Source organism: Pipistrellus kuhlii, unplaced genomic scaffold (assembly GCF_014108245.1).
Source record: "Pipistrellus kuhlii isolate mPipKuh1 unplaced genomic scaffold, mPipKuh1.p scaffold_m20_p_16, whole genome shotgun sequence".
NCBI classification, from domain to species: domain Eukaryota; kingdom Metazoa; phylum Chordata; class Mammalia; order Chiroptera; family Vespertilionidae; genus Pipistrellus; species Pipistrellus kuhlii.
In genome coordinates, this window is record NW_023425471.1 from 12,524,943 (window position 1) to 12,540,873 (window position 15,931).

Below are 15,931 nucleotides of genomic sequence, written 5' to 3' on the forward strand. Positions count from 1 at the left end.
GCACATCTGTGGCTATTGTTAATAGCTCATAGTTCACTTGCTCCTTCTCCTTTGAAGGGGGTTGGGAGGGAGGGGAGCCTTTTCTTGACATAAAATGTCAGGAGTGGACTTGGTAAGGACATGAATGATTAAGCTTTCTTTTGTGTAAGGTCCCAAGGCTCCACCCCCAGACACTCAATGAATGAAAATGGTTCTTCGGTGTTAGGTGGTAGTGGGTATAAAACGCATCAAGGGAAGAGCATTGTGCTTGGCTCCAGTGCCTAAGCCTCCATTTGTAAGCCGGGAGGCATTGTGCATTGATGCGTATACAACGTTCCTTTGAGTGGAATCCTGGGACAATCATTAGAATCCTGCTCAAACGGGGGTTTTCTCAGGCAGCCATAAGAGGGCTGAGAGAGCTTCCCTTTTGAAGCGCAAATTAAGAAAGTATGGGGGAACAAAATGGAGGCAGGGGGTAGTGAGAAGGCAGTGAGATGTAGCGGGACTCCGGGGAACCCTACTGACCTCAGGAGCCGCCAGCGCCGGTGTGACACTCGCTTAAGCCCAGGCTGCGTGGCCCGACTTCGGCTGCGCCGCCATCTTTTCTGCTGCGCTTTTTGCAAGGAGCCCTCACGGCCACTGTAGCAGCCATAGCAGCCATACCTCGGGTCGGTTCCTGGTGTACGCGCTTCGCTCCTCGGAAAACTTCGCCTCCGAGAGCGGTGCTAAGGTAAAGACCCCCACGTTCGCCATGGCAGACAGGCCCAATCGCCGGGTAAAACTTTTCGCCTTGAATGAGTACAAACAATGGGATTATCTAGGCTCGGGGAACGTCACCTCAGTTGCCTCAGAATCCCAGGGCCTGTTTCTGGTCGTTAGGTCGGAGTCCAGCGGCACACAGATCCTGGAGTCTGAGGTCCTCCCAGACACGCCCTATCAGAGACAAAAAGACACATTAATTGTTTGGTCCGAGGCCGAGAACCACGGCATGGCGTTGAGTTTCCGAAACTCGGAAAGTTGTTACGAGACCTGGGAAGCCATTTGTCGGGTTCAAGGTCGAGACCCCTCTGTTAACGTCACACAAGACCTTTTAGATGATTTAGAAGAAGAAATTGATGAAACCCTAGAAACCGATGATTTGGACGAACTGCCTAACTGTGAACTCAGTAAACTTAAACAGATCGCTAACTTAGTTACCTCAGCCTTCAGTTCACCTCTCCGTAGGAGAAGGCTGGCTCTGGTCTTAGAAAATGAGACTTATATTAAAAAACTACTACAGATGTTACACTCCTGTGAGAGCGTAGGATACACTGAAGGCTTATACCATTTGCATACAATTATTAAAGGAATATTTTTCCTCGACAAGACAGCTCTGCTTGATATCTTGTTTTCTGAGGAGTGCATCATGAATGTGATAGGATGCCTTGAATATGACCCTGCTTTCGATCAGCCGAAAAAACATAGGGAATTCTTGACCCAAAATGCAAATTTCAAGGAAGTTATACCGATAACAACCTGTAAACTTAGACAAAGAATACACCAGACATACAGAGTACAGTATATTCAAGACATTCTTCTCCCTACACCATCAGTATTGGATGAGAATTGTCTTTCTGCTCTTAAAACTTTTATTTTCCTCAACAAGATGGAGATAATTCACATGCTGCAGTCAGATGATAAGTTTTTGCCTCAAATATTTGAACAGTTAAAGGACAAGACTATTGATAACGATAAGCGACGTGAATTGTTATTTTTTCTCAAGGAATTTGGTTCATTTGCTCAGGTATTAAAGCCTCGAAGCAAGGATGCACTATTCAAAACATTAACACAAATGGGAATTCTTCCCACTATTAAAGTTATAATGAGCCTGGATGATTATCAAATAAAGTCATCTGCTATTGACATATTTGCTCATCTGGTGGAGCATAATCCATCAGTGATCCGAGAATTCCTACTAGAAGAAGAGCAGCAGAATGAAAAAGGTAGCCTTCTCATTAATTTAATCATTAAGCAAATGATCTGTGATACTGATCCTGAGAAAGCAGGTGCTTTACATATAATGGGACTTCTTCGTTTTATACTTGATCCAGAAAACATGATAGCGATGCCACAAAAATGTGAAAGAAGTAAATTTCTAAATTTCTTTTATAAACAATGTATGCATAACATAATAGTACCACTTTTGGCCACTACATCAGAAGATATATTTGAAGAGGGTCATATACTTGGAGATGACATAAACAGCAGATATTGCCTCCATGATTATCAAACAGCACAGCTGCTTGGCATAATTTTAGAGCTGCTAACTTTTTGTGTGCAACATCACACATATTACATAAAATACTATATTTTGCGAAAAGATTTGCTGAGAAATGTATTGATCTTGATGAAGTCGAGACATACTTTCTTGGTCTTATGTGCTCTTCGCCTTATGAGAAGGATAATTGGCCTTAAAGATGAAGTTTATAATTGTTACATCATCCAGGGAAATTTATTTGAGCCAGTTGTAAACGCCTTTCTGAATAATGGAACTCGATACAATATGTTGAATTCGGCTGTTATTGAACTGTTTGACTATATAAGAGAAGAAAATATCAAGTCCCTGCTTACACATGTAGTTGAAAAGTTTTACAAAACACTTGAATGGATTGACTATGTTCAGACATTCAAAAATATGAAGATTAAATATGAACGAGAAAAAGAGCGCAAGAGGCAAAAGAGTTTGAATTCTCTGCAGAATAGTAAAAGGGCCAGAGACTTGGAGAAGAATAAAGTATCTTATAAAGGAGATAAAGAAAATTTAGAGGAAGGACATTCAGGTATGAGACCAATGGAAAGTGATTTTCAAGATGATTATGATATATCTATGGAGATTGAAAACACAACAAAAAATGAAGACAAGGTGAATGTTCCTAAAAGAACATCTTCTGGTGACATCAAATTTACTTATTCCCATTCTGCTGGGGATGCCAATGGAACAGATAACCCAATGAGATTAGTGGATTATTCGGATGATGATGAAGAAGAAGATAAAGAAGATGAAGCGAAGTTCAGGAAAAGACCACATTTTAATCCATAAAATCATTATGAGAAACTGTCAACATTATCAAAGTTTAAATTACTAAAATTATATAAATATCAATTAGCTAAAAATTCTGAATCTAAAACTCTCATTTGAACTTATAATTATACAACTTGTGACAAAGATGCTTAGTATTATCTAGAAAGGGTTAGTTCTGTAAAAACCAAGCTTCCCATCATCTTAAAAAAGAACTAACCAGAATATAAATAATTTCTTAGCAAGAAAAAAATCTGTGTTTGGAGCTGATAGGAGAACAGGCTGATAATATCAATGTAGTTTTGTTCCACCAGTGTATATTAGAAACAACTGTTAACAGTACATTGCACAACCTGTAACATTACTTGCCCAAATAGTTGACTATGCTTTTCTTTTATTTAATTGCCTTCTTTGAAACAAAAATTAATGTTCATGTTTTCATGGAAACGAAGTCAACTGCAATAAAAAAAAAGTTAAGCTGTTTACATTTCTATGAAGATTTAACAGAAGTTCAGCCTTAATGGGTAATCAAAGGGAAGTAACTTTCAGTTTGTATTTTCATAATAAAAAAAAGGAAGCTGGTTTCAAAATATTCCGTTGTTAATGTGTCTTTGTTTATATTGATAAGAGGTATCAAAAGCCAGTTCCATAGTATTCTAAAATGATGTTCTTCAGGACCTTGGGAGTAGTAGAACAGAATGCTTTAAAACTTGGAAGTCATTTCCTGATTCCTTAATAAAGCTGGGTGTGACAAGAGCAGCAATGTAAAGTTTAAAATATAATTTACAAAGTGCTAATATACAAAAAATAGCACTAAATGAAGTGGCGCTTAATATCTAGAAACCATTTTGGGCCAAGAAAAGGTTACTTAGATGTCAAATTCCACATACAGTATATGAAGTTTGTTTTTCTATAAACAAACAACATGTAATATGAAAGGTGCTTTCTTAAAGAGTTAATGCAAACGAATTTCTAAAAAAATAGTAGCAAAGAGTTGAGGTTTTATTTTTTTTACAGGAGCAAGTTAACTGGGTCCACTTAACCTGGATTAGCTTAAATTGAAACAGTATCATCTGTTTTGAAGATTTTAAAGTTAATTTCAATTTTATTCATTGATTAAGATGGGCTGTCTGTGTATATATAAAGTATAGTTTTCCAGAAGACAGATTTTTTTGTATTAAAAATACCATTAAAATTCTTTTATACCATTTACTGATGATATTCATACTGAACTATACAATTCAGGAATTAAAAAGTGACCCTTTATTTCCAAAAGTAAGACCATTTCAAATGTATTATTGTGCCAATAGGTGATACATCTCATGCAAAACTAAGAGACTGTTATTTAAGAGCTACAAAAAGAGTGTATTCCTAAAACATCAAGCAATCATTTCACCGGATACAGAGTCTGTCAAAGTGTGGACGTGACCTCAGGAGATGTCATCAGACATTACTGAGGACATGACACAGCAGGGGAACTGCATTTTCACACCTCTCAAATCATGCTAAGTTAAATGTAATGGGATTATTCGAAGTCAAGTGACTTTGTGTCTGTCAAAAAAAAAAAAAAAGGCCATTTGTTTAAAAAGCATTTCATATTTTCCTTCTGGCTAGATTGTCATGGGGAATGCTATCCATAGCACAAACATTTGCATGTATACACAGAGTTTTGTTTTGAAGAAAATAGGCTTCACTCTTTGTTTTGGTGGGAATAGCCCCACTTCCTTAACAGAGCAGCTATTTACATTTAGACAGAGAAGAACAATTTTTTTTACACTCTTTCTGCTTACTCTCTTCCCTTCAGCTAGTTTTAATCAGACATAAAAAATGAGCATTGTAGGAGGAAAAATGAATTTTTGCATTTTTATTGTGTTGTCCGCAATGAATTTGTAAGGCAAGACAAAGGAGGGCATAAGTGTAATGGAAAGTTGAAAAAAAACACACAACAACAACAAAAGAAAAAAGGACAGGCATTCTATTGAGCAGTGTAACCTCTATGAGCCCTTTTCTAGTCTCAGCTACTTAATGCTAGGAAAACAACATGACAAGCAAAATGGTGCAAAGCCAAATTGCCCATCACACGGCATAACCTACTATTAAGGGAACGTTTAAGAGGGCAACAAAACACAGACTAGCAATCCTTCCTGTCTGCACACTGAGTGAAAAATTGAGCAAAATGTTGTCTCTAGATGTTCTATGTGAGAAGAGACCATGTGAAAAAAATGTTGAATTTCCTCTGAGTTTTTAAAAGTTAATTTAAAGAGTACCTTGAAGTGGTTGGTTTATTTATGAAAAGAAGAAACAGTTTGGAATGGCCCTGTATTTACAAAAAAATTCAGGTGAGTATTTCTGTAGAGATGTCTTGGATTTGATAAGGTTTTGACTTTTAATACATGACTTTGGGTATTTTTATGACTCACACACACACCAACAAGGGGAGAGTGATGTAACAGATAAACCAAAAACTTCATATTCAAACAGCCCTTGAGAATAATGCAGGCTCTGACACCAGTTTCATGACCTTAGCAACTTACTTATTTTCTCCTCTAGCCAGAATGTATCTTGCCTTAAAAATTAGAAACTATATAAATTACTAAGAACATAATAGTAAATATACTAGTAGCTTTTCAAAACTATTACCAGCAACAGTACCATCATTTCCAAGAAATAGAGAAAGCCAGGTATAAGCATTTATTATAATATAAAAGGTTATGCTCATACAGCAATAATCTTATATTCTGGAATAAATCGATAGCAACATAATAAATTAAAAAATAATGAGTTCAGTTCTGCTTGACAGACAAGTCTACAAGTATGCATCATGACCTAAATTTTCAAAGGAGATCTATACAATTTCCTGTCCTGATTTAATGACCATATTGCCTTACTCTGATCTGGGGTCTCTCAACCCCATCATCGTTGACATTTTAGGCCAGATAATTCATTGAGGCAAGTGTGCATTATGGGGTTTTTAGCCGCGTTCCTGATATATACCCTCTAGATGCCAACAGCACATCCCCAACTGTGACAACCAAAAGTGTTTCCAGAAGAAGTTAAATATCCCTCAAGGACCTAAAATCACCCGCTTTTGTGAACCTAGTTTAAAGATGTGCGGAGACTGATTCAAGGGCCTCTCTCTCTCTCTCTCTCTCTCTCTCTCTCTTTTGTTTAATATATTTTATTGATTTTTTATAGAGAGTAAGAGAGAGGGATAGAGAGTTAGAAACATCGATGAGAGAGAATCATCCATCAGCTGCCTCCTGCACACCCCCTACTGGGGATGTGCCCACAACCAAGGTACATGCCCTTGACCAGAATCGAACCTGGGACCTTTCAGTCCGCAGGCCAACGCTCTATCCACTGAGCCAAACCGGTTTTGACAAGGGCTTCTCTTTGTGGATATTAGGTCCACATCTACTAGGTCATGAAACCTTTTATTTTCAGCCTCTACCTAAAAGGGCCAAATATATAATATATACAGGGTCAGGTGTATAATGTACTTTCATAAAAACATAATAGACTTTGCTTGGAATTAAAGAGATCCAGTTTCTGTGTTTCATTGTAAGTATAACCATGGCATCTGCTGCTTTTTTTTTTCTTTTTTCTTTTCTTTTTTAGAGAGGAAGGGAGATATATATATATATATATATATATATATATATATATATATATATATATCTCAATGATGAGAGAGAATCATGGATCAGCTGCCTCCTGCATGCTCCACACTGGGAATCAAGCCCTAAATCTAGGCAGATACCCTGACTGGGAATCAAACTGTGACCTCCTGGTTCATAGGTCTAAGCTCAACCACTGAGCCATGCCAGCTGGACCATGGCTTCTTATTTGACACATCTAATTCTCTCTTTTCTTATCTCTAATGTATGCCTAACAATACTACTGTTATGTCCCCCCAAATTCATATGTTGAAGTCCTAATTCTCACTACCTTAGATGGAACTGTGTTTGAAGAGAGGGTCTTAGAAGATACAGTTAAGTTAAAATTAGGTCATTAGGGTAAACACAACACAAGTATGACTAGTTTCTTTAGAAGAAGAAGAAATGTGAATATAGCTATACACACAGAAGGAAGACCAGGTGAAGACAGAGACAATATGGTGCTCTGTAAGCCAAGGAGAAAGGCCTCAGAAGATACCAACTCTTCCAACACCTCCATCTGGGACGTTAGCCTCCAGAACTATTAGAAAACAAATGTATATTGTTTAAGCCACCCAGCTTGGGGTACTTTGGAATGTTAGCCTTAGCAAACCAATACAAAACCTAATAGGAAGAAGTTTTGAGGGGATGAAATATGTACTTTATGAATATCACAGAATTATGATAGTTCACAATTGAGATATGATGATAGCTATTCTTTATTGAACGGGTATTATGTGGCAAGTACACTTTCCTAAGCAATGCACCTATTGTACATTATTGCTAATTTCACAATAAATCTTCAAGGTAGATATGGTGGCCATGAGAATGCACCTTGTAGAAAGGGAGAATAATTGAGTAAAATGAATGGTCCTACCCACTGTGCTCTTCAATCATTGCCTCGCTTTCTCCCCAGTCATGCTTCCTAGGGGGACTGTTCCCAGCCAGCAGTTGGGATGACAGGGATACTAATGTAGGCTCATTCCTTGGATATGGGAGACCCTCTGACTGGAGACTGACTTGAGGACTTTCCGAAGGCCTTCCGGGGCATTCCTTAGACTGCATGGTGATCTGGGATGCTTCTATCATTCTCTTTATTCTTCAAAGTGTGTCATGATCTGATGATGCATCCAACATCCTCCAGCCTGTTCTCTATTGCTTCTCTCTGGCATTTTACCTAAGAAAAGTCTTGCATGCTAAATCCTCCCAGGTGGTCTGCTTCTTGGAGAACCTGAACTAACACAGTATTATTCTGACTCTATTTTACAGAAGAAACAGAGGCACACAGAAGGCTCTTCCCAGAATTATATAACTAACTAGAGGCCCAGTGTATGAATTCGTGCACAGGTGGGGTCTGGCTAGCCCACCCCGATGGGGGTCTAATGGGAATGGGGCCGGCCAGGGGAAGGGGCCACAGGTGGTTGGCCAGCTGGCCCCACCCACAACTGGGGTATTGGGGGCCAATCAGGTGTGAGGCTGGCTGCGGGGAGAGGTTGAGAGAGGGCTTCAGGATGTGTCTGACCTGCCTCACTCAGTCCCAATCAGCAGAACCCCAGCAGCACTGCCCCTGGTGGTCAGTGCATGTCATAGTGACTGGTCAACTGGTCAACTATCTGCCCCCAGTGCACATTGTAGTGACCAGTTGAGTGGCCTTAGCATAATCATTAGCATATTACAATTTGATTGGTTGAATGTATGACCAGACACTTAGCATATTAGGCTTTCATTATATAGGATACTAGTGAGACTATTCAGATGTTTGACTCTATAAACTGAGTTATTTCTTTTAAGTATAATGTGTCTTATAATGTATAGTAAAAGTACTTTAAACATTAAAACCATTATATGTACCTACCATATAGATTTTTTAATAATAAAATATAAATCTGAAGTCACTATGTCAGGTTTATGAACAATCAATGCACATAAGTAGTAACAATACCCCTCTTTTTGCTTCACTCATGCTTCCAAAGGTCAGGTTAAGCTAACACTGCTTGAATTCTGCTCCACAAAAACAGAGCATAACACTGCAAACCACTGTCATCACACTCACCACGGGAGCTACCAAAGAGATAGCTAGTGACATTTTCACTCTTGCCTCAGAAGTCAAGAGAGATAAAATAGCTAACTTTCACTTGGTGCCAGGCACCATACTAAGTGCTTTATATGTGTGGTGGAATATTTTGACATTGGCAATAGAGGTTCAGTTCACCACTTCTCCTCATACATTACCCATGCTAAAATTTTGTTGCTAATCTGAAAAAAATGTTGAGAACAGATGCCTAATTAATTTGCAGAGATTAAGTTTCAGCTCCATTGAAGAATATGGGCTGCAATAGAAATTATGTCCCATTAGATAACACTTGAAATTAAATATATTCCATATCGTTAGTATATAGGACATTTCTTAGCCATTAGACTTTCATCTACTTGTATTCCTTCTATATTTTATTGGATTGTTTGAGTGTCTCTTGCCTTTTACCCCTTTATTGCTTTAAAAGTTATTCTTTCTAATCTAATCTGGTAGCTAGTTACCTTTAAATTGTAACACAGACACTTCATTTTATGAAGAATAAATTTATTTTTAATATTTTTATTGATTGTCAGAGAGAGAGGAAGAGAGAGGGAGAGAGAGAAACATTGATGTGAGAGCAAAACATCAATCAGCTATCTCCTGCAGATCCTCTACCAGGGTTCCATCTGGCAACCCAGGCATGTGCCCTGACCAGGAGTCAAACTGGCAACCTTTCAGTGCCCTGGATGATGCTCAACCAATTGAGCCACACCAGCCAGGCATAAAGACTAAATGTATTCAGTCTACCCTTCCCTGGAAAAATAAAGGAAATCATTTTATGTCCATATTCCCTCTATAGCATTGCATGTGCTTGCTTTTTTATTATATCTGACACTTTTAAGGGTTTTTACTAGAAGATTTTTGGTCTCTAAACTACAGGAATCAGAAGCAAACCCAATTTGAGTTAGATAATTTCTGATCCCCACTGTGATGACTAAATTGAGCAATTATGTATGTAGTATTTGCAGAAAACTACAAAAAATTACTTTTGTTGGACAGTTACTAAGGCAACCCTATAGAAAAGAACATATGAGGAGCCAGATAAGCCATACAATAATATTGGGATGTTTCTGATATACACATTTTCAAAGATACTACAAAATCTGAAGAGCGCTTTAGTCTATCACATTTGCCAGTGGAGAACACACAGTATTTTTAGTGTATTCCCAACGATTGTGAAATATCAAAGAACTGTAGATTTATTTCATGCCAAAAATAAGATATTCTGTAAAAAAAAAAAAAAAAAAGCTATTCATATTTTCTCAGATTTGGGTATTGTTCTTCAAATATAATGAAATGTTACATGATTTATAATGATTGTATAATAAGTATAAATATCCTTTTTAATGTAAGTATAATAGATTACATGTTAAGAGGAAAAATCACACTATGTGATATATCCATTTCTTTTAGATAAATACATTTTTGTTAAACTTTTCCTGGTTTTTGAGATATAATTGGCATATAACATGGAATTAGTTCAAGGTGTACAACATAATGGTTTTATATATATAAAACAAAGAGGTAATATGCAAATTGACCCTCACTTCATCATATTATCACAAGATGGCTGTGGCCACAGTGGAGGCGGGGTTACTGTAAACTGTAAAGAGCCTTAATGAGCAATCAGCAGGGATCTGAGACTGCATGGGCCTGGGCCAGGATGGGGGACTTGAGGTTGTGCCCCTGGCCCAACAGGGCTTACAGGGAACCTAAGGCAGCAACCTCTACCCTGGGGCAAAAAAGCGCCCCCCACCTTGGCTGTGCCCCTTACCGCAGTGCCAGGCTGTGGACCTCAGAGTGCGCTGGGAGACCTGAATCTGTGCCCCGTGTCCAGAACTGGGATGAGAGACTTATAGCTGTGTTCCCCACCCAGTGGAGCTAGAAAGGGGACTTCAAGGTGCGCCCCTCACCCTGGTGCAGGGCTGGGGAACCTCAGGCTGTATGCCCTGCCCAGTGGGGCTTGACAGGGGTCCTCAGGCCATGCCCCCTGCCTGGCAGGGCTTGATGGGCGACCTCAAAGAGTGCTCCCCACCCTGCCCCGGCAGGGTGATGTCAGGTCATGCCATGCCCACAGCTCCAGCACCAGGCCAGGGGGACCTAAGTGCTGGGCCAGGGAACCAGAGGCCATGCTCCCTGCCATGGCACTGGGCCAGGAGACCTGAGGGCTTTCCAGAGGACCTGAGGCTGTGCCCCCCACCCTGCAGGGCTTGATTGGGGCCCTGAGGCTGCACCCCCCAGCCCAGCGGCAGGCCAGGGGACCTGAGGCTGTCCCCACCGCCACATATATCTTGACAAGGGTGGGACTGGCCAGGTGTGGATCTCGCCCAATGGGGGTGGGACTGGCTGGGGCTGGGTCTTGTGCAATTTTGAGGCGCCATGGGTGGGTGGGGACTTGACTCTGGGTCCCATGGTGCACCCCAGACTCTAACAGGAGGAAGATTTTCATATGCATTTTACTAATTTTCTTTCATCTATGACACTTCTATTATAGATAAAGGGCAAATAGCAATATTAAAATATTTCCTCTAATTTATCCCCTTTTAATGTGCACAAATTTTACACACTGGGCCACTAATTTTTAATAAAATCCTTTAATAATCACGTGCCCTGATTTTGTTTTTATTTATTCACTTTTTTTCACATGCCCTGATTTTGGATAGGAAATCAGCATTGTGAGGAATTCTATTTTCCAAACATAAATTCATTAATGTAATACAGTGGAGTGACTAGAATTATACCATAATATTTTAGCTATAATATTATACTTATAGCATAATATGCACATATGTAAGATCATTTTAAATGATATTTTTGTTTCAGTTTCAGCTGAAGTCCTTATTTATGACAGAACAATAATTGTCAATGTGAAGTTCTAATATATTTATGCAGTTCATATAAGGAAGTTATATGAAAAATGGTTTGTGACCTACAGGCCACACTTGAGACATTATAAAGGAATTTAAATTGAAGCTAAGTAAAGAAAGAATTTCTTTGGAGATATTTGCAATAGGACTCTAATACTTCCTTATTTCATCATTGCACTTATCTCTTGGAAGTAGAGGATGAGAAAGTACTTTTCATTGCTAGTTTACTGAGAGGGACTTTATTTAAGGAAACCAGCTGAAGATTTTGAAAAATGTCCACTGTAGTTTGGGGAACACAGTGAGCTGGTGTTTGACTCATACCCAAAAATTCTAAAGAGGCTGTAGAATTATCCGGAGAGAGAAAAAAAAAAAAAAAAGAAAAAGAAAAGAAAAAGGTCATATTTAGAACAAATTACACTTCCACCTACAGAATGAGCAGGGCTGTGAGTGTGTTTTCCACAAACTAGAATGTGAATATGCAATGAGAGAAATAGAAAATAGCTTGAAGCCATCTAAGCAAAGACTTGGCCCGAAAATGTTACCCAAAAGAAAGTTGGGCCTCTAGTCCGGAGAGTCTAGAAGGTAGGCTATGAGACACCAAGAACTCAAGAACCGCTGAAACCGGTTTGGCTCAATGGATAGAGCGTTGGCTTGGGGACTGAAGGGACCCGGGTTCGATTCTGGTCAAGGGCATGTACCTTGGTTGCGGGCACATCCCCAGTGGAAGGTGTGCAAGAGGCAACTGATCGATGATTCTCTCTCATCGATGTTTCTAACTCTCTGTCCCTCTCGCTTCCTCTCTGTGAAAAATCAATAAAATGTATTTTAAAAAAAAGAACTTAAGAACCATCAAACCATCACAAACATTACATGCATGAGTTCTTCTCAGTGTTTCTTTGCCCAGTCTTGGGCAGTGTATTGTCACGTGAATCTGCTGATCAATAATAATCTGAGCACTTGAGGGGAACCTTCTGAAGATATCTGGGGTTCTCTCTGTGTGCATCTCTCTCCAGTATTGTTTCATGAGAAAAATGGCCACCACGATCTCCCTGGACTTTCAACTCCATCCCAGAGATTCTCTGGGGCAGTGCCTAGAAACTCTATGGCCAGGAGTAAGCTTGGGCAATTCTAAACTCACCCTGTTGATGCTCCTCTTAAGAATCTTGGACCAGCTGATGTGGCTCAGTGGCTGAGTGTTGACCTATGAACCAGGAAGTCATGGTTCAATTCTCAGTTAAGGCACATGCCCGGGTTGTGGTCTCAGTCCCCAGTGTGGGGCATGCAGGAGGCAGCCGATCAATGAGTCTCTTTCATCATTGATGTTTCTGTCTCTGTCGTCCTTTCCCTTCCTGTTTGAAAAAAGAAAAAAAGAAGCTCAGTACTTTGTTGACTGATGTTCAGTGTATATTGCACCTGTTGTCTGTTTTGGATGTTTCAGACAGTATAAATCCAGCCACTGTTATTCTACCTTAGTCACAAATGTGACAAGTAGAATTGTCCGGCAAAAAAAAAAAAAAAAACAATAAAAATTCAAAAAAATAGTTTTATACATATATCTATCTTCTCTCTCATTTAAGAGGCTTTCAAAATGATAGAGACTGGCTGGTATGGCTCAGTGGTTGAGTGCCAACCCATGAAGCAGAAGGTCAAGATTCGATTCCCAGTCAGGGCACATGCCTCAGTAGGGGGCATCACTGATGTTTCTATCTCTCTCTCCCTCTCTGAAATCAATAAAAATATATTTTAATGAATTAAATAAATCTAAAAATTGACAGAGAAAAATAAATCTTTGAAGGACTGAACACCTTGTCAATTCCCTTCTGATCTCAGCACACTCTTTCAAGATTCCTTTCCCTCATTCCTCACATCAAGGCTCTGTTTACCCACAATTCATAGCATATGCTTCAATTACAATTTTATTTTTATGTGAGTAGTCATTGTGTTCATCTCAATTTCCTTTCCTAGAATGTAAAGACTATGAGGGTGGGTGCCTAGGCTTTTTTGCTTACTACTCTCTCCCCAGTGGCTATTTGTTATAGTGCTAGAGAACAAGGAACTGTCTCTTAGATCAGTGGTTGGCAAACTGAGGTTCAAGAGCCACATGCGGCTCTTTGGCCCCTTGAGTGTGGCTCTTCCACAAAATACCACGTGTGGGCGAGCATGAACAGCGAGATTGAAACTTTGTGGCCCATGCGCAGAAGTCGGTTTTCGGCTCTCAAAAGAAATTTCAGTCGTTGTACTGTTGATATTTGGCTCTGTTGACTAATGAGTTTGCCGACCACTCTCAGATAATATGAGGTATTGCAGGAAGGGTGAATGTCGATAGAGTCACACTGGTAGAGAAATTTCAACAGAGAAAAATATTTCTTAAGGATGGAATATCAAATGTATTTGCTCACATCCTGCCTATAAGAATTTTTTTAAAACTATATACCTCCGCCCTAGCTGGTTTGGCTCAGTGGATAGAGCATCAGCCTGTGGACTGAAGGGTCCCAGGTCTGATTCTGGTCCAGGGCAAATGCCTTGGTTGCGGGATCAACCCCTAGTAGGGGTATTATTGATGTATCTATCTTTCTCTTCCTCTCCTTTCCTCTCTGAAATCGATAAAAATCTATTTAAAAAAATTATATACCCCTTTCCATATCTTTTAAGTGGCATATAATTTTCAGCTAATTTGAAATCATTGTGAATGATTTAATTTCAGACATGCTCTCAAAATTGTGATATATCATAAAACCATGACATCATTCTTCGAATTGTAACCAATGGAACTTATAAATCACCATGACTTTTTACTTATCATCCATTAAAAAAAATGTATGAACAAGATCTTTACACTTAGAGATTCTATATATTTTTATTACCTCTTGGAAATGGTCCTAATCGATTTTGAGTTTGAACATGTTTTATTGATCACCGATAATGGAAAATTAACAAAACAAAACAAAAAAACACCTTAGAAATAAGACGTTTGAGACTAGAAAGGACTCCAAATTGAAGTCAGGCAAAGAGAGCATGTTTTCCCTTTTTAATTCCGGAGCGCTGTCCAAAAGCTTTACTTTGAATTATTTGATTCTTTAAGAAATTGCACCTTCATGTGGGTTACCTTTATTAGTGAAAGGAGTTTAGGGACAAGAGAAGCAGGAGAGGCAAGATACCACTCTTGCAATGTCACCTCCAGGAGTTTATAGTACAGGAATATTCCCTGGACAGGATAGCTGGGACACTTGGGAATTGAATGCAAATAGCATCATTTCATGAGAAAATTCAAATCAATGCTAGGAGTTTCTGACTTAGAGACATTTACAAATTCTAAAGAATACTTAGACATAAGGGCTAATAAATGACTAATGTTGAAAGCCAATTCCACCATGCCAGCAGGGCTGGATCATCTGGAAATGGCTGAAGGGATTTCCCTCAACCTGAAAAGGATGCATAAATGGTTTGCTTGTTGCCAGACAGCTGGGGGCATCTAAAAGGGGACACCCGAAAGAGGAATGCATGTGTGAAGGACACAGACAACTCCAACCCGCAAGATTGTTTACAAGAATGTTACAAGATAAGGGGAAGAAGAAGAGGGGGCAGCAGGTGAACTTGGAAACTGATACCATGTAGGAAAAAGGGGGGAAGTGGCCAATTAGGAAAGCACAGGGGACAAGGAACTGTCTTAAATGTGGGAGTAGGATGAACAGACAAAGAGCTGCCAGCATTTATAAGCCGATAGACAGAGACTTACTGGACTGTTTCTTTCCATATAAGAGAGAGTGGACTCTCCCATTTTGGGGACCCCTTCCCAGAGGGCCCAGCTGGGGGATCCCTCCCCAGGCAGTTACTCACTTGGGAACCCTTCCCTACCTAAGGAGTTTGCATAAGCTTCCCACAAATTTCCACACTAAATCTGTTAGCCCGCGAATTTATTCTTCAAAATTCACGAGACAAGTACCTGCCAGGAGAGTCTGAGCTTGCCATTTGGGGTGTCATTTGGGCTTGTGCTTTGTGAAGTTACATGTTGACTTCTATAAACAGTATTCAGTAGAGACACAGTATTTCTTTCAGATAGAGAACATAAGTTTAATCATTTATTTTTCCAGTAAGATATTAAACAGTTTTGTCTTAAATTGACACCATAACCACTGTTTGAATTCTCCTTTGAACCAGCTTTCCCATATGCTGTTTCCCTCATTATTTCCCTCATTATTGAGTTAAATAAATATTTGACATGTGTTCACTTTATAACTTTAACTTTTCAAAGTTATTCTTGTATATCATTCTACTCTAAATAAGAAAACAAAAATAT

General features: G+C 39.3%; 1 protein-coding gene across 1 annotated transcript; it reads left to right on the forward strand.

Moving 5' to 3' along the window:
* Window positions 1-730: 730 nt before the first annotated feature.
* Window positions 731-3,058, forward strand: LOC118720180 (serine/threonine-protein phosphatase 4 regulatory subunit 3B). The gene is made up of 2 exons (XM_036440096.1): window positions 731-2,237; window positions 2,397-3,058. Exons 1-2 carry the CDS (start codon window positions 731-733, stop codon window positions 3,056-3,058), a joined length of 2,169 nt encoding a protein of 722 aa, XP_036295989.1.
* Window positions 3,059-15,931: the final 12,873 nt, after the last annotated feature.